Genomic DNA, 12,028 nt, shown 5'->3' with positions numbered 1-12,028 from the left:
AACTCAAGATCAAGGCCAAAAATGGGGAAGCCAGCGCCTCCGAGAACCGGGGCCCGCCTCCCCCTACAGACAATAAGGTCCACATTCCCAAAGATGTTGTCAAAGAATATTACAAAAACGACGACATCCAACAATGGTTTAAGGCTTACGAAGTAGCCATGACCTCCCATCGAGTACCCGCCAAATGCTGGGGCGCCGGCTTGTGGGGGAAGTTCGTCAACAAAGGGAGAGACGCCCTGCTAGAGCTCCCCGACACCGAAATGACCTCGTATGAACACATGAAAGCTGCCCTCCTTACGCGCTACGGACTCACCCCCGAGATGTACCAGGGTGGATCAAGGGCAGCCAGGTCACCACATACGAGCAGCTGTTCAACCTCATTGTATGGGAGCACCTCTCCAACAACTGCTTTATTGAACTCCGACAACATCTCCTTGACAGCAAACTGACCGAGCCCCGGAAACTCGCCGTCGAGGCCGATTGATGGGTGAGCACCCGAGTCCCCCGGAGCCCGATGGGAGACTACGGTCGAGGTCCCCCGGGGAACCACCGTCCACGGGGCGGCGGAGGAGGTCAGAACAGGCCCCGGGACTTCCCTGCGGGGCTGCCCCCGACCCCCACTTCACCGTCCTTGGCCGGAAGGGGGGCCCCCCCAGCACGACCGGGGCCCCGCCCGACCGTTACCTGTCACAGATGCCAGCGGCCTGGGCACTATGCTAATGACCCCCTCTGCCCAATGAACCAACGACCCGGCACCACCGGCCCTCCAAACCGCCAGATCGCTGCCGCCGCCCTGGGAGAAGAGAGGGGCGAAGAAGAGACCTACGTCCCCGACCAGACCGAGTGGGAGCCCGCCGCCATGTCCCTGGTATGCCTAGGAGAAAGGGACATGATTCCCCGGGCCCCCATCCCGGGCAACACTCAGAAGTACCGCCAATGGGTCACCATTAATGGACACCGGGCGGAAGCCCTCCGTGACACCGGAGCCAGCGTGACGGCCGTCCGTTGCCACTTGGTGACTCCCGACCAAATCCTACCCAATGTGTTGTGCCCAGTACGGTCGGCGGACAACTCCGAGAGCCTGTGCCAGATGGCCCGTATTCCCTTCGAGTGGGGAGGCATGCTGAATGTAACTGTCCGAGACGATGCCCCCGCGGACTGCCTCCTCGGGAACGACCTGGAAAGTTCCCCTTGGGCCCACGTCGAGCGGAAAGAGCATCTGGGGATGCTAGGCCTACCCGAGTGGGTCTGTGCGACCACCCGCTCCATGTCCGCCCGGGCCTCCGCCCCGACGGAGGACGCCCCGACGGAGGAACCAGAGTGGCCCGCACCTCCGCCGCCCGCAGTAGCAGAGGACGCCGAGCCTGACCCCGAGCCCCTGGGGCCCCCCGGGGGAGAAATCGCTGAACTCGGCAACCTCCCGGAACTGGCCCAATGGCGCCAAGAAGGTGGCCCTACCCGAGAACGGTGCACAGACATAATATCGACTCCAAAATATCGTTTGGACAGAATATCGAGGAAAAAATATTGTTTGGACAAAATATCGACTGGACAGAATATCGACAGCCAAAATATCGTTTTTAAGGTAAGTGCAGTAATATCGACTGTAAATAATATAGAAAGTGAAAATATGTATATACTATAGATAGTAAAAAAAATTGTTTTTATTTTTAGGGTTCAGGGTCAGTTTTGGGTTTTTGGGTAAAGGGGTATTTTTAGGGTTCAGGGTCAGTTTTCAGTTTTTGGGCAAAGGGGTATTTTTAGGGTTCAGGCCAGGGTCAGTTTTCAGTTTTTGGGTAAAGGGGTATTTTTAGGGTTCAGGGTCAGTTTTCAGTTTTTGGGCAAAGGGGTATTTTTAGGGTTCAGGGTCAGTTTTCAGTTTTTGGGCAAAGGGGTATTTTTAGGGTTCAGGGTCAGTTTTCAGTTTTTGGGTAAAGGGGTATTTTTAGGGTTCAGGGTCAGTTTTCAGTTTTTGGGCAAAGGGGTATTTTTAGGGTTCAGGGTCAGTTTTCAGTTTTTGGGCAAAGGGGTATTTTTAGGGTTCAGGGTCAGTTTTCAGTTTTTGGGTAAAGGGGTATTTTTAGGGTTCAGGGTCAGTTTTCAGTTTTTGGGTATTATTTTATTATATTTTATTACTATATATATATGTTTAATAAATATGAAATAAAAAAATATTTATTTAACTTTCATTAATTATTTAATTATTATAAGTTAATTTAAGTAATTTTAAGTATATTTTAGTAATTAATTATTAATATTAATTTAATTTAACACTGTTTTTAGTAAATACGATATTTTTTACAACTATATTTTTGTAAACGATATTTTTAACTCGATATTTTTGTACTTACCTGTTTGTAGATAGAAACTCGATATTTTGACTGTCGATATTTTCTCAACGATATTTTTGATGGTCGATATTCTCTCCGTCGATATTCTTTCAGTGATCCCCCGAGAACAGTTCCGGCAGGAGCAGAAAACCTGTCCCTCCCTCGAGGGAATCCGACAACAAGCCACTCAAGCCTCCGGCGATCCAGCGGGGTCCCACTGGGTCTATTGGGACCACAATCTCCTCTACAGCGAACGAAAGGTTGCCGAACTAGGGGTCGGCCGGGTGCTGGTAGTTCCCCTCCGATTCAGAGACTTCCTCCTGAACCTGGAACACAATGTACCTCTCGCTGGGCACCTGGGGCAGGACAAAACATACAGCCGCCTGGTGACGCATTTCTACTGGCCAAAGATGAAGAACGATGTGAGCAATCACTGCCGGGCTTGCCCCACCTGCCAAGCCAGCGGGAAGAATGGAGGGAAGCACAAGGCCCCCCTCCAACCCTTCCCAGTCGACAACACCCCCTTCGAGCGGGTAGGAATAGACATTATAGGGCCCCTGGAGCCTCGCACCTCCCAAGGACACCGGTTTATTCTCGTCCTGGTGGACCATGCCACCCGCTATCCCGAAGCCATCCCTCACCGGACTGTGACGGCCCCCGTGGTGAGTCGGGCGCTGATGGGAATCTTCTCCCGGGTGGGCTTCCCTCGAGAGGTCATAAGTGACTGGGGTACGAACTTTATTTCTCGATACATGAAGTCCCTGTGCAGCAGTGCGGGGTCACCTATAAGTTCACGACCCCCTACCATCCCCAAGGGAATGGATTGGTGGAACGCTTCAATAGAACTCTAAAGGGGATGATTATGGGCCTGGAAGAGCCCCTGCGACGCCAGTGGGACGTGCTGCTGCCCTGCCTCCTCTTCGCCTACCGAGAAGTCCCTCAGAAATCCCTGGGGTTCAGCCCCTTCGAACTATTGTACGGACACCCCGTCCGGGGTCCCCTCAGCCTGGTCAAAGAGGGCTGGGAGGTTGCAGTCCGAGATGCTCCCCCCGACGTCTACAGATACCTCATGACTCTCCGAAATCAGACTCGGAAGTTCCGAGCATTGGCCGAAGCCAACCTCGAGGCCAGCCAGGAGGAGATGAAACGCTGGTATGACCAAAACGCCTCTTCCATTGAGTTCGAGCCGGGCCAACAGGTCTGGGTCATGTCCCCGGTCGAACCATGTGCCCTTCAGGACAAGTGGACGGGGCCCTTCAAGGTGGTGGAGCGCAAGAGCCCTGTCACTTACCTGGTGGACATGGAATCCCCCAGGAACCCCCTCCGGGTTCTCCACTCCAACCGGCTCAAACCTCGCTTTGTCCGCACGGAGCTGAGCCTGCTGATGGCTACGGATGGCGGGGCCGAAAACGACTCAGAGCCCCTACCAGACCTTCTGAGCTCCTCCGAGAAAGACGGCTACGTCGAGGGAGTCACCCTCTCCTCCACCCTGACCCAAGAACAGCGCCAGGACTGCCACAACTTGTTGAGACAATTTGCAGACTTATTTTCCCTCACCCCCGGAGTCACCCAGTGGTGCGTTCACGATGTCGACACCGGGGACAGCCCACCTGTGCGACACCGGGCCTACAGAGTTACCGACCGAGTTCGGACCTGCATCCAATCCGAGGTTTCCAAGATGCTGGCCCTGGGGGTAGTCGAACCCTCTGACAGTCCGTGGGCCAGTCCTGGTCCCCAAGGCCACCGCCCCTGGCGCCGCCCCTGAACTCAGGTTTTGTGTCGACTACCGGGGATTGAACGCCGTCACCCGGACGGATGCCCATCCCATCCCCCGGGCCGATGAACTGATCGACCGCCTGGGGGCTGCCCGCTACCTGAGCACCTTCGACCTCACCGCCGGCTACTGGCAGATCAGGCTCACACCGGGCGCCCAGGAGCGCTCCGCCTTCTCAACGCCCGATGGCCACTACCACTTCAGGGTGATGCCCTTCGGGATGAAGAACGCCCCCGCGACATTCCAGCGGCTGGTGAATAAGGTGCTGGCAGGACTGGAAGAGTTCAGCGCCGCCTACCTGGACGATATTGCGGTGTACAGCCTCCACTGGGCCGAGCACCTCAAGCACCTCTGGGAGGTCCTGACGGCCCTCCGACGGGCCGGACTGGCAATCAAAGCCAGCAAGTGCCAGATAGGCCAAGATTCCGTAACCTATCTGGGACACCAAGTGGGGAGTGGCCAGGTGGCCCCCCTCCAACCCAAGATCGACGCCATCATGGCCTGGGAACCCCCGGCCACCCAGACAGCAGTCAGGGCCTTCCTGGGGCTCACTGGGTATTACCGACACTTCATCAAGAACTATGGGAGCATTGTTGGCCCCCTCACTGAACTCACTTCCAAGAGACAGCCACAGAAGGTGCACTGGACACCCGAGTGTCAGGCCGCCTTTGAGACACTAAAGACAGCGATGTGTACCGCCCCCGTGCTCCAAGCCCCCGACTACAGCCGGGAATTTATAGTACAGACAGATGCCTCGGAGCACGGTGTCGGGCGGTCCTTTCCCAACTCAACGCCGATGGAATTGATCATCCTGCGGCCTTTCTCAGTCGACGCCTAACGGCACGAGAACAACGTTGGAGCACCATTGAACGAGAGGCCTTCGCCGTGGTGTGGGCCCTCAAGAAGCTCCGGCCCTATCTCTTCGGCACCCACTTCCGGGTGCAGACTGACCACCGGCCCTTGCGGTGGTTAATGCAGATGGGAGGAGAGAACCCCAAGTTGCTGCGTTGGTCCATCTCCCTCCAAGGGATGGACTTCACTGTGGAGCATCGCCCCGGCAACGACCACGCCAACGCCGACGGCCTTCTTCCGCCTCAACGAGGAGAACCCCCAAGAAGATGGGTGACTCTCCCCGCCTTCAGCTGGGGGGGACGCGTGTTGGACCCGGCCTTGTGGCATGGTCCCGCTCCTCCCCACATGGCGGGCCCGGGATAGCCATGACCCCTGTCCTCCCCGACGAAGCTACCCTTCACGAGAGCCCCCACGCCTGGCGACCTCCGGCTCTCCCCCTCCGGAACACGGCGACCCCTGTTCGCCCCACTCTACTGGTCCAGACCCTACCCAGGCCACCCTCGCAGGCCCGACTCCATCTTGGACCCTCCACGTCCAGACCACGTGGCCTCGGCCCGTCCCCGGCCACAACCCCAGCGAAGCCCCGACATCGAGGCACCAAGGTCCGACCAGGTGGTAAAACGGCCACTTGACGGATCAAGGAGGAGGGGAGTTTCGATGGCTCTCCAGCCGTCCCCGGACGCCTGGTTTCGATCGGCCTCCGGCCTCCCTGGGCGCTGGTTCCACCCCCCTGCTGGGTGTCTGGACACTCTCATCCCGGCCCCTCTGACCCCCAGGCGCGAGGGTCCGGACATCAAAGGACTCCAGACCTATATCTGGGGCCGCTCTGGAATGGGTCGGCAGTTGTATACTGGAGTCGAGATCCCTGCTGACGCTGTCGCGGTTGACCCCGAGAAGAACTCGCTACTTTTAACCCTGAAACCATCTTCGGAGCCTGCTGGCGCTGCCGCGGCCCAATCTCGCTGAAACCACCTTTGGAGTCCTGTTGGCGCAGCCGCGGTCCAACCTCGCTGAAACCACCTTTGGAGTCCTGCTGGCGCTGCCGCGGCCCACCCTCGCTGAAACCACCTTTGGAGTCCTGCTGGGCTGCCGCGGCCCAACCTCGCTGAAACCACCTTTGGAGTCCTCCTGGCGCTGCCGCGGCCCAACCTCGCTGAAACCATCTTGGAGACCGTGGTCAGTCAGACACCTTCTGCCCCCCCACGGACCGCCTTTCTAACAGGGTCCAACAGGCATACTCTGCAAGCCAGAAGCCATTTACGTTTTACGACTATGGGTATCACATTTTTCGCAATCGTGGTCGATATTAAGGTCATAGCCACCCCCCACCCCCGCGGGGCGTCCCCGCTGTTTTCTCTTCGCCGGCCTGTTTAATTGTACAAACCCTTAAATTATGGGAGTTTCATCACACAGACATGTTTCTTGCAAACATATAATCTATAGGCTAATTTTGTAAGGATTTCTAGTTTTGCCATTCTCCCAAGCCCATTTATGTTCCATGTTAATATTCAAAGAAGGCTGTCCGGCGACCCAATACCCTAATCGATATCGCTTAGCCATCCCATTTCCTCCGGGGCTGGCGAGGAGGGGCCTGCTGAGCTATTTTCAAAACTCCAATTACCCCAATGCTTACTTGTCTCTGTGGTATCTAAGGTAATTTCAATATTTGCTTTTCCCTCTTAATTTGGCTCTATCACCCGGACCTGCCTCACCCCTAGACCTGCTGGTGCTTCATAAAAGCTGTACCTTGATATCTTTTTCCATCAGGTCTGGTTCTGGGATTCAACTTATCCCTTCTTATAGTACCTCTTTCTCAGCTTTTACAACAGCCGCCTTTACCAACCCTGAGCACATCAGAACCGTAGTAATCTCGTTCCCTTTGTTATTCTGGGTGAAGCCCATTGTCTAAGATTCTTGGTTCCTATTTCTTTTAAACTAGAGCATTTAGAAAAGGCAGATGTGAGCAGGGACAGAGGTTATAGTGAAAGAACTCCTTATGTTAATATGTTCTTGCAGAGGCCCTCAGTTACAACAGGTAGTAGTAGTCCATCTCACAGGTAACACATAGTAGACCTGAGTGTAAACCATGCAGTTCTAGGTGCAGCCATAAAAACACAGGCATTTGCCCACTGTTGAGAGACATACACAATGAAGCCTGCACCACCAACACCACACTGCTGTCCAGGAAGTGGACTACTGACAGCAGGCTAGCTGAGAGGGCCCACTCCTCCTAGCTCTGTAGAATGACTCTACTAAAGTTCACTGCACGTTTGGTCACATTTCTAGGGTACGGGCTGCTTCATGTTCATATCAACATGTAGGAGTACTTTGGCCCCCATGTAGGTATAGATATCCTGATTCACCCTGAAAGTCCCAGGTTACCCCCAAGAATGAACCCTCTGCCTCCATGCTACATGTCACGTGGAACTCTACAGCACTAACATCCCACTGACCTCTTGTCGTGCATTGCTGCCATCGAAGCCTGGAGAGCTCTACCAAAAAACCAGGATGGGCTTCACAATTCCAGAGAGCACTTTGGATAATTGGCCCTGCCGGGGTCCTGGGTTAAAACGGTACTCCTTTTATTCACTGTGTTCACGGTATGATTAGCAGCAGAAATATGGGGTGTCTATTGAGGTGATGGTCTGTAGGACTAAAGAAGGGAATCTTTTTGCCTCTGCACCCGTGCTGTATTATAGATGCGGCCACAAAGGCAAAGAAGCTGTCAGGAGGCGCACTTAAGTGCCACAAAAAGGTGGTGCACTGTCAGGACGCCCCCTGAGGGCAGCCCTCCCGAGGGTTGGAAGGAGGTCTCTAATGACACATCTTCTATTGTCATCCCCGGCTCCCAGATCCAGGTTATCACTGGATTTGGAAGAGATCACACCCCACCTAGAATGCCGGGACCTCCAATCTTACTCACTAATATCCCCATGGCCCCCCTAACGAAGAAACTCAGCAACAATGGGAAGACCAACTGCATATCAGCTACTAAACACGCAACAGAACTGGCAGAAACCATTCTCACCCATGACATTGACATCACATTCATCCCGGAAACGTGGTTGACTGAGTCCTCTCCCCCAATCATTGACATGCTTGTGCCCCCGGGTTTCTCAATCATCAATAAAGACGGAAATAACATTCGAAGCGGGGGATTGCAATCATCCACATGAGCAACATCTCCGTAATGGAAACAGACTCCTTCAAATATAACATATTTGAATATCTAACCTCCACCATTACAACGATCGGCAACAAAATGATATACTGCCATCTCCTCTACCACCCGCCAGGCAACGCGCCCTCATTCGGAGAACACCTTTCCGACCTGATAACCCACTGCTCACTCTCGGACTCCGACAACATAATTCTAGGTGACCTCAACCTACATTGGAATGAGGAAAACAACTCTCTGATCCATTCCCTGAAAGAACTTCTACGCAACAACAACCTTACCCAACACTGCACATAGCAAACCGATAAAAGAGGCTCAATCCGGGATGCCATCATAGCTCATGAAGACTCAGTCACTATCGACCACATCCTTCCTATTGACTGGTCGGACCACCACATCACTCTATTCCACATCAACCCAACAATCCAATGCCTACCTTGTACTTTTAAGGATTTACCACCTCTTTCTTAATCCTGTTTTACATGAACCGACAAATCTTAATAACCAAAAATTAATTTTTTACAAAACAAATTCCCCACAATCTGTTTTTTTTTAAAGCACTTCTTGACTCTGCTTAACTTTGAACTCTGTTTTAGTCTTTTGTCTAGGCACTACGACCTTACCAGGGGGAGGGTGTTATGTGGCCCTTGGGGTCATTCTCGACATTGCTAAGTTACCATGAGCTCTGCTGCCTTGATGCTGCTTTTGCGCACGTTACTACTAAGTATGGGCGCAAATTCCGTTCTGCTCGCAAAATTTGTGAATTTTTGGCAATTTCGCGATCCGCGAATCTCGCGAAATTGCCGAAAATTCTAAAATGTGCTCGCGGGCGGATTTTTTTTTTTTTTGCAGCATCTTTGTGGATAATGCAGGCCGGATTCATTCTGCCACGATGCTCCTGTCACAACAATTAAACCTCAACAGGAAGCACTTACAGATATAAATAAAGCAGGTGCCCGAGTCAAAGCTCAAATTCAGTCATGCATTACAATCAGCCCAAACAACTAGTGAGCGCGGTCGAGGCTAGGCAGGTGTGCTTCCTCCCCATATCTACCGCCTACAGATAGAAGTAATCCTTAATGGAGGACTTTACATCCATGAGTTTCTGATCGGTCTCTGACCCTTTATAAACAAGAGGCATGTGAGCTCGCATAGAAGCCCCGCCCGTTTGGCCCTGCACCACACACACTAGGGTACACGTAGCACATTATTGCAAATGGCAAAAAAATCTGTGAATTCGCGGGAAAATCCGCGAACTCGTGGATTTTTTTGCCAATTTGCCCAAATTTGCGGACCGCGGATCCGTAAAATTCGCCCATACTTAGTTACTACATGACTTTATTTTGCAAGACCCTGTTTGTGTCTTTCACATGAGAATGGTCTGATCCTGGAGTTTAGTCTGAACACGATGTGCAAGGTCGAAAAACATGCCCCTTGTTATTCTGTTCTGTGACAAAGCCCAGAGTTCTTCCTTTATATAATAAACCTCAACTTGCTAAGGAGAGGCTGGTTAGGCCTTATAGACCTTTTTCCACTCTCTATATATAATGACATCCCCCTTCATATTCTATGGTAGTGGAACAATGCTAACTGTGTTGAGTTTATGCATTTTGCTGCTGGTAGTGGCTTGTATACTGTATTATAGAGCACAATCGTTAAAATAAACATTTTGAACTATACAGTGACTCTGACAATCCTTATTTTGGAGAAGTGCGAGGGAGTGAGCAAAAGGGTATGTCTTGCTACCGCGATTCCTGAGAGAGTCGGGAGTGTTGTGTTCTGGGTTGTCTAATCATTCGTAGCTTCGTGATTATACAGGAGAACGGAGGAGACACTATAGCTAGTCGGTTTGGGGATTTTGGGCACCAAGGTGGTAGGAAGGTACAACCCCTATACATGAGGTCCTGTTTTACTGTGTATAGTTCTGTGTATGTGCAGAATCGCCACAACAGACGCACCAGCCTCCATTACCCATGCCGTGCTCACCCATGACACACCAGCCTCAATTACCCATGCCATGCTCACCCATGACGCACCAGCCTCCATTACCCATGCCGTGTTCACCCAAGACGCAGCAGCCTCCATTACCCATGCCATGCTCACCCATGACGCACCAGCCTCCATTACCCATGCCATGCTCATCCATTACGCGTCAGCCTCCATTACCCACCACTGGCGTGGGCCCGCAGTACTCACCGAAGGGTGCCCAGCCGCAGGGGGTGGCATTGCGCGGGGCCTCGCGGAGAGGTGGCCGGATGACGTACTCCTTGTAGCTATGCAGCTCTACTTCCTGTGCAGACGCGCAGTGTTTGTGCAGCTCCCCCTGGAGGAAAGGACAGACAAGACACCATGAAATGCCAGTGGTGCAGGTTTACTCACTCCCTTAAACCCGGTAAAACATCATACATGAAAGATCGGACTCTCTCTTAGGACAGTGGGCACAGACCACTGTCCGAGGTGCTGGCAGAGACAGGGAGTGTCCGAGGATCACACAGTGTGTCAAGAAGGGACTGGCATCGCCCGCACTGTGGCAGCAACGTATCATCATACCATGAAATATCCCTGTGTGTCCAGCATCAAAGAGCTATCTGACCTCAGCTCGTTGCAGGACTTTAAGCACCAGTGAGCGGATTCTCCTAAACATTGCCACAGAGGTCACAGGAGAGGTCATAGGTAACCCTGGGTGAAGCACTACGCTACGCTCGCGTAGTTTTGCAAAGTTTGCGCTACTTCGCACTACGCGAATTGCATGTAGCACAGTTCAGACACGCGTAGCGTAGCGGTCATTTTTTGCTTGCTCGTGGTCCTCAACGTCAAGTTGGCGACCACGAGCGAGCAAACTGACATCTCGGCGAGACTTTTTCCTCGTTTGCGATCAGCAACTTCAAGTTGCTGATCGCGAGCGTGGAAAATAAACCTCTCTGCGAGATTCTCAAAGCGGGGAGGTCAGGTTTCTCATTGCGAGTGGTCGCATATGCTCGCAACCACTCGCGATGAGAAACTACAAGTCCGCATTGAGAAAGCTGCCGCCTGAGTAGTAATCTAATCGAGCGGCAGAAAACGACCGCTTGCACTGTGCAAGATGCAGTTTGCACTGATTCCACAGTGCGGACAAGCATCCGGCACTGTGCAATCAGTGCGAACAGCATTTTGCACAGTGCACTACGCAGTTTGCATAGTTACGTGTAGCTCACGTAGTGCGAAGTGCACTTCGCGTAGCTACGCGTAGCGCTACTTTGCAAACTATGCCCAGGGTTAGTCATATGCCTGAGGTAGACGAGGGAGGTACCAGAGCATCCTACCAACCCTGGTGCAAGTGCTCGATGAGGAGGAGAATCCGCAGGAAGAATTTCCTCCATCAGGGATACTACAGTCAGGGCCTCAGGAATTATGAGGCATGGTTTGTTGAATTTTGCGGCAAGAAAGGCAAATTATGTGGCTCATTTTTTTTAACGGTTTTAGTTAAATATTTTGCCCATTTTAAACTTGTTAACATTGTTTGGCTATTAGTTGCACCTCTTTAGTATCAGTTTAACTCCTTCGACGCTGATGACGGAACCGCTCCGTCATCAGCCGCGGTGGCGCTGTGCTGATGACGGAGCGGTTTCGTCATGGCTCGCCCGACGTGCCTGCGCGGCGCTTATTTCGCACCTGCGCGGCGCGTTCTATTGAGCAGGCCGGGCCATGACGGAACCGCTCCGTCATCAGCACAGCTCACTCGAGGCTGGTGACGGAGCGGTTCCGTCACCAGCGTGTGAGCACCGTGCGGCCCCCCCGCTCCCCTTAGTGCTGCGGCGGAATAGCCGCCGCAGCGAAGGTGTTAACACCCAAATATAACAAGAAGCTAAAGAAAGGTGCGTGTTGTTGCGTTTTTAGTAACTTTTGAACCGTTCG

The 12,028-nt window shown here is 52.8% G+C and overlaps 1 protein-coding gene across 1 annotated transcript in view; it reads right to left on the bottom strand.

Annotated features, from left to right (window-relative positions):
* The window catches only part of SLC37A1 (solute carrier family 37 member 1), a 273,159-nt gene that overhangs the window by 120,999 nt on the left and 140,132 nt on the right, over positions 1–12,028 (bottom strand). Inside the window, exon 4 of the mRNA XM_078656374.1 lies at positions 10,331–10,457. Within this exon, the coding sequence (XP_078512500.1) occupies positions 10,331–10,457 (127 nt within the window). The remainder of the gene's footprint in view (positions 1–10,330; positions 10,458–12,028) is intronic.

This window comes from Lissotriton helveticus, chromosome 8, assembly GCF_964261635.1.
Source record: "Lissotriton helveticus chromosome 8, aLisHel1.1, whole genome shotgun sequence".
In the NCBI taxonomy this organism is placed as follows: domain Eukaryota; kingdom Metazoa; phylum Chordata; class Amphibia; order Caudata; family Salamandridae; genus Lissotriton; species Lissotriton helveticus.
This window is presented reverse-complemented; position numbering and strand designations above follow the sequence as displayed.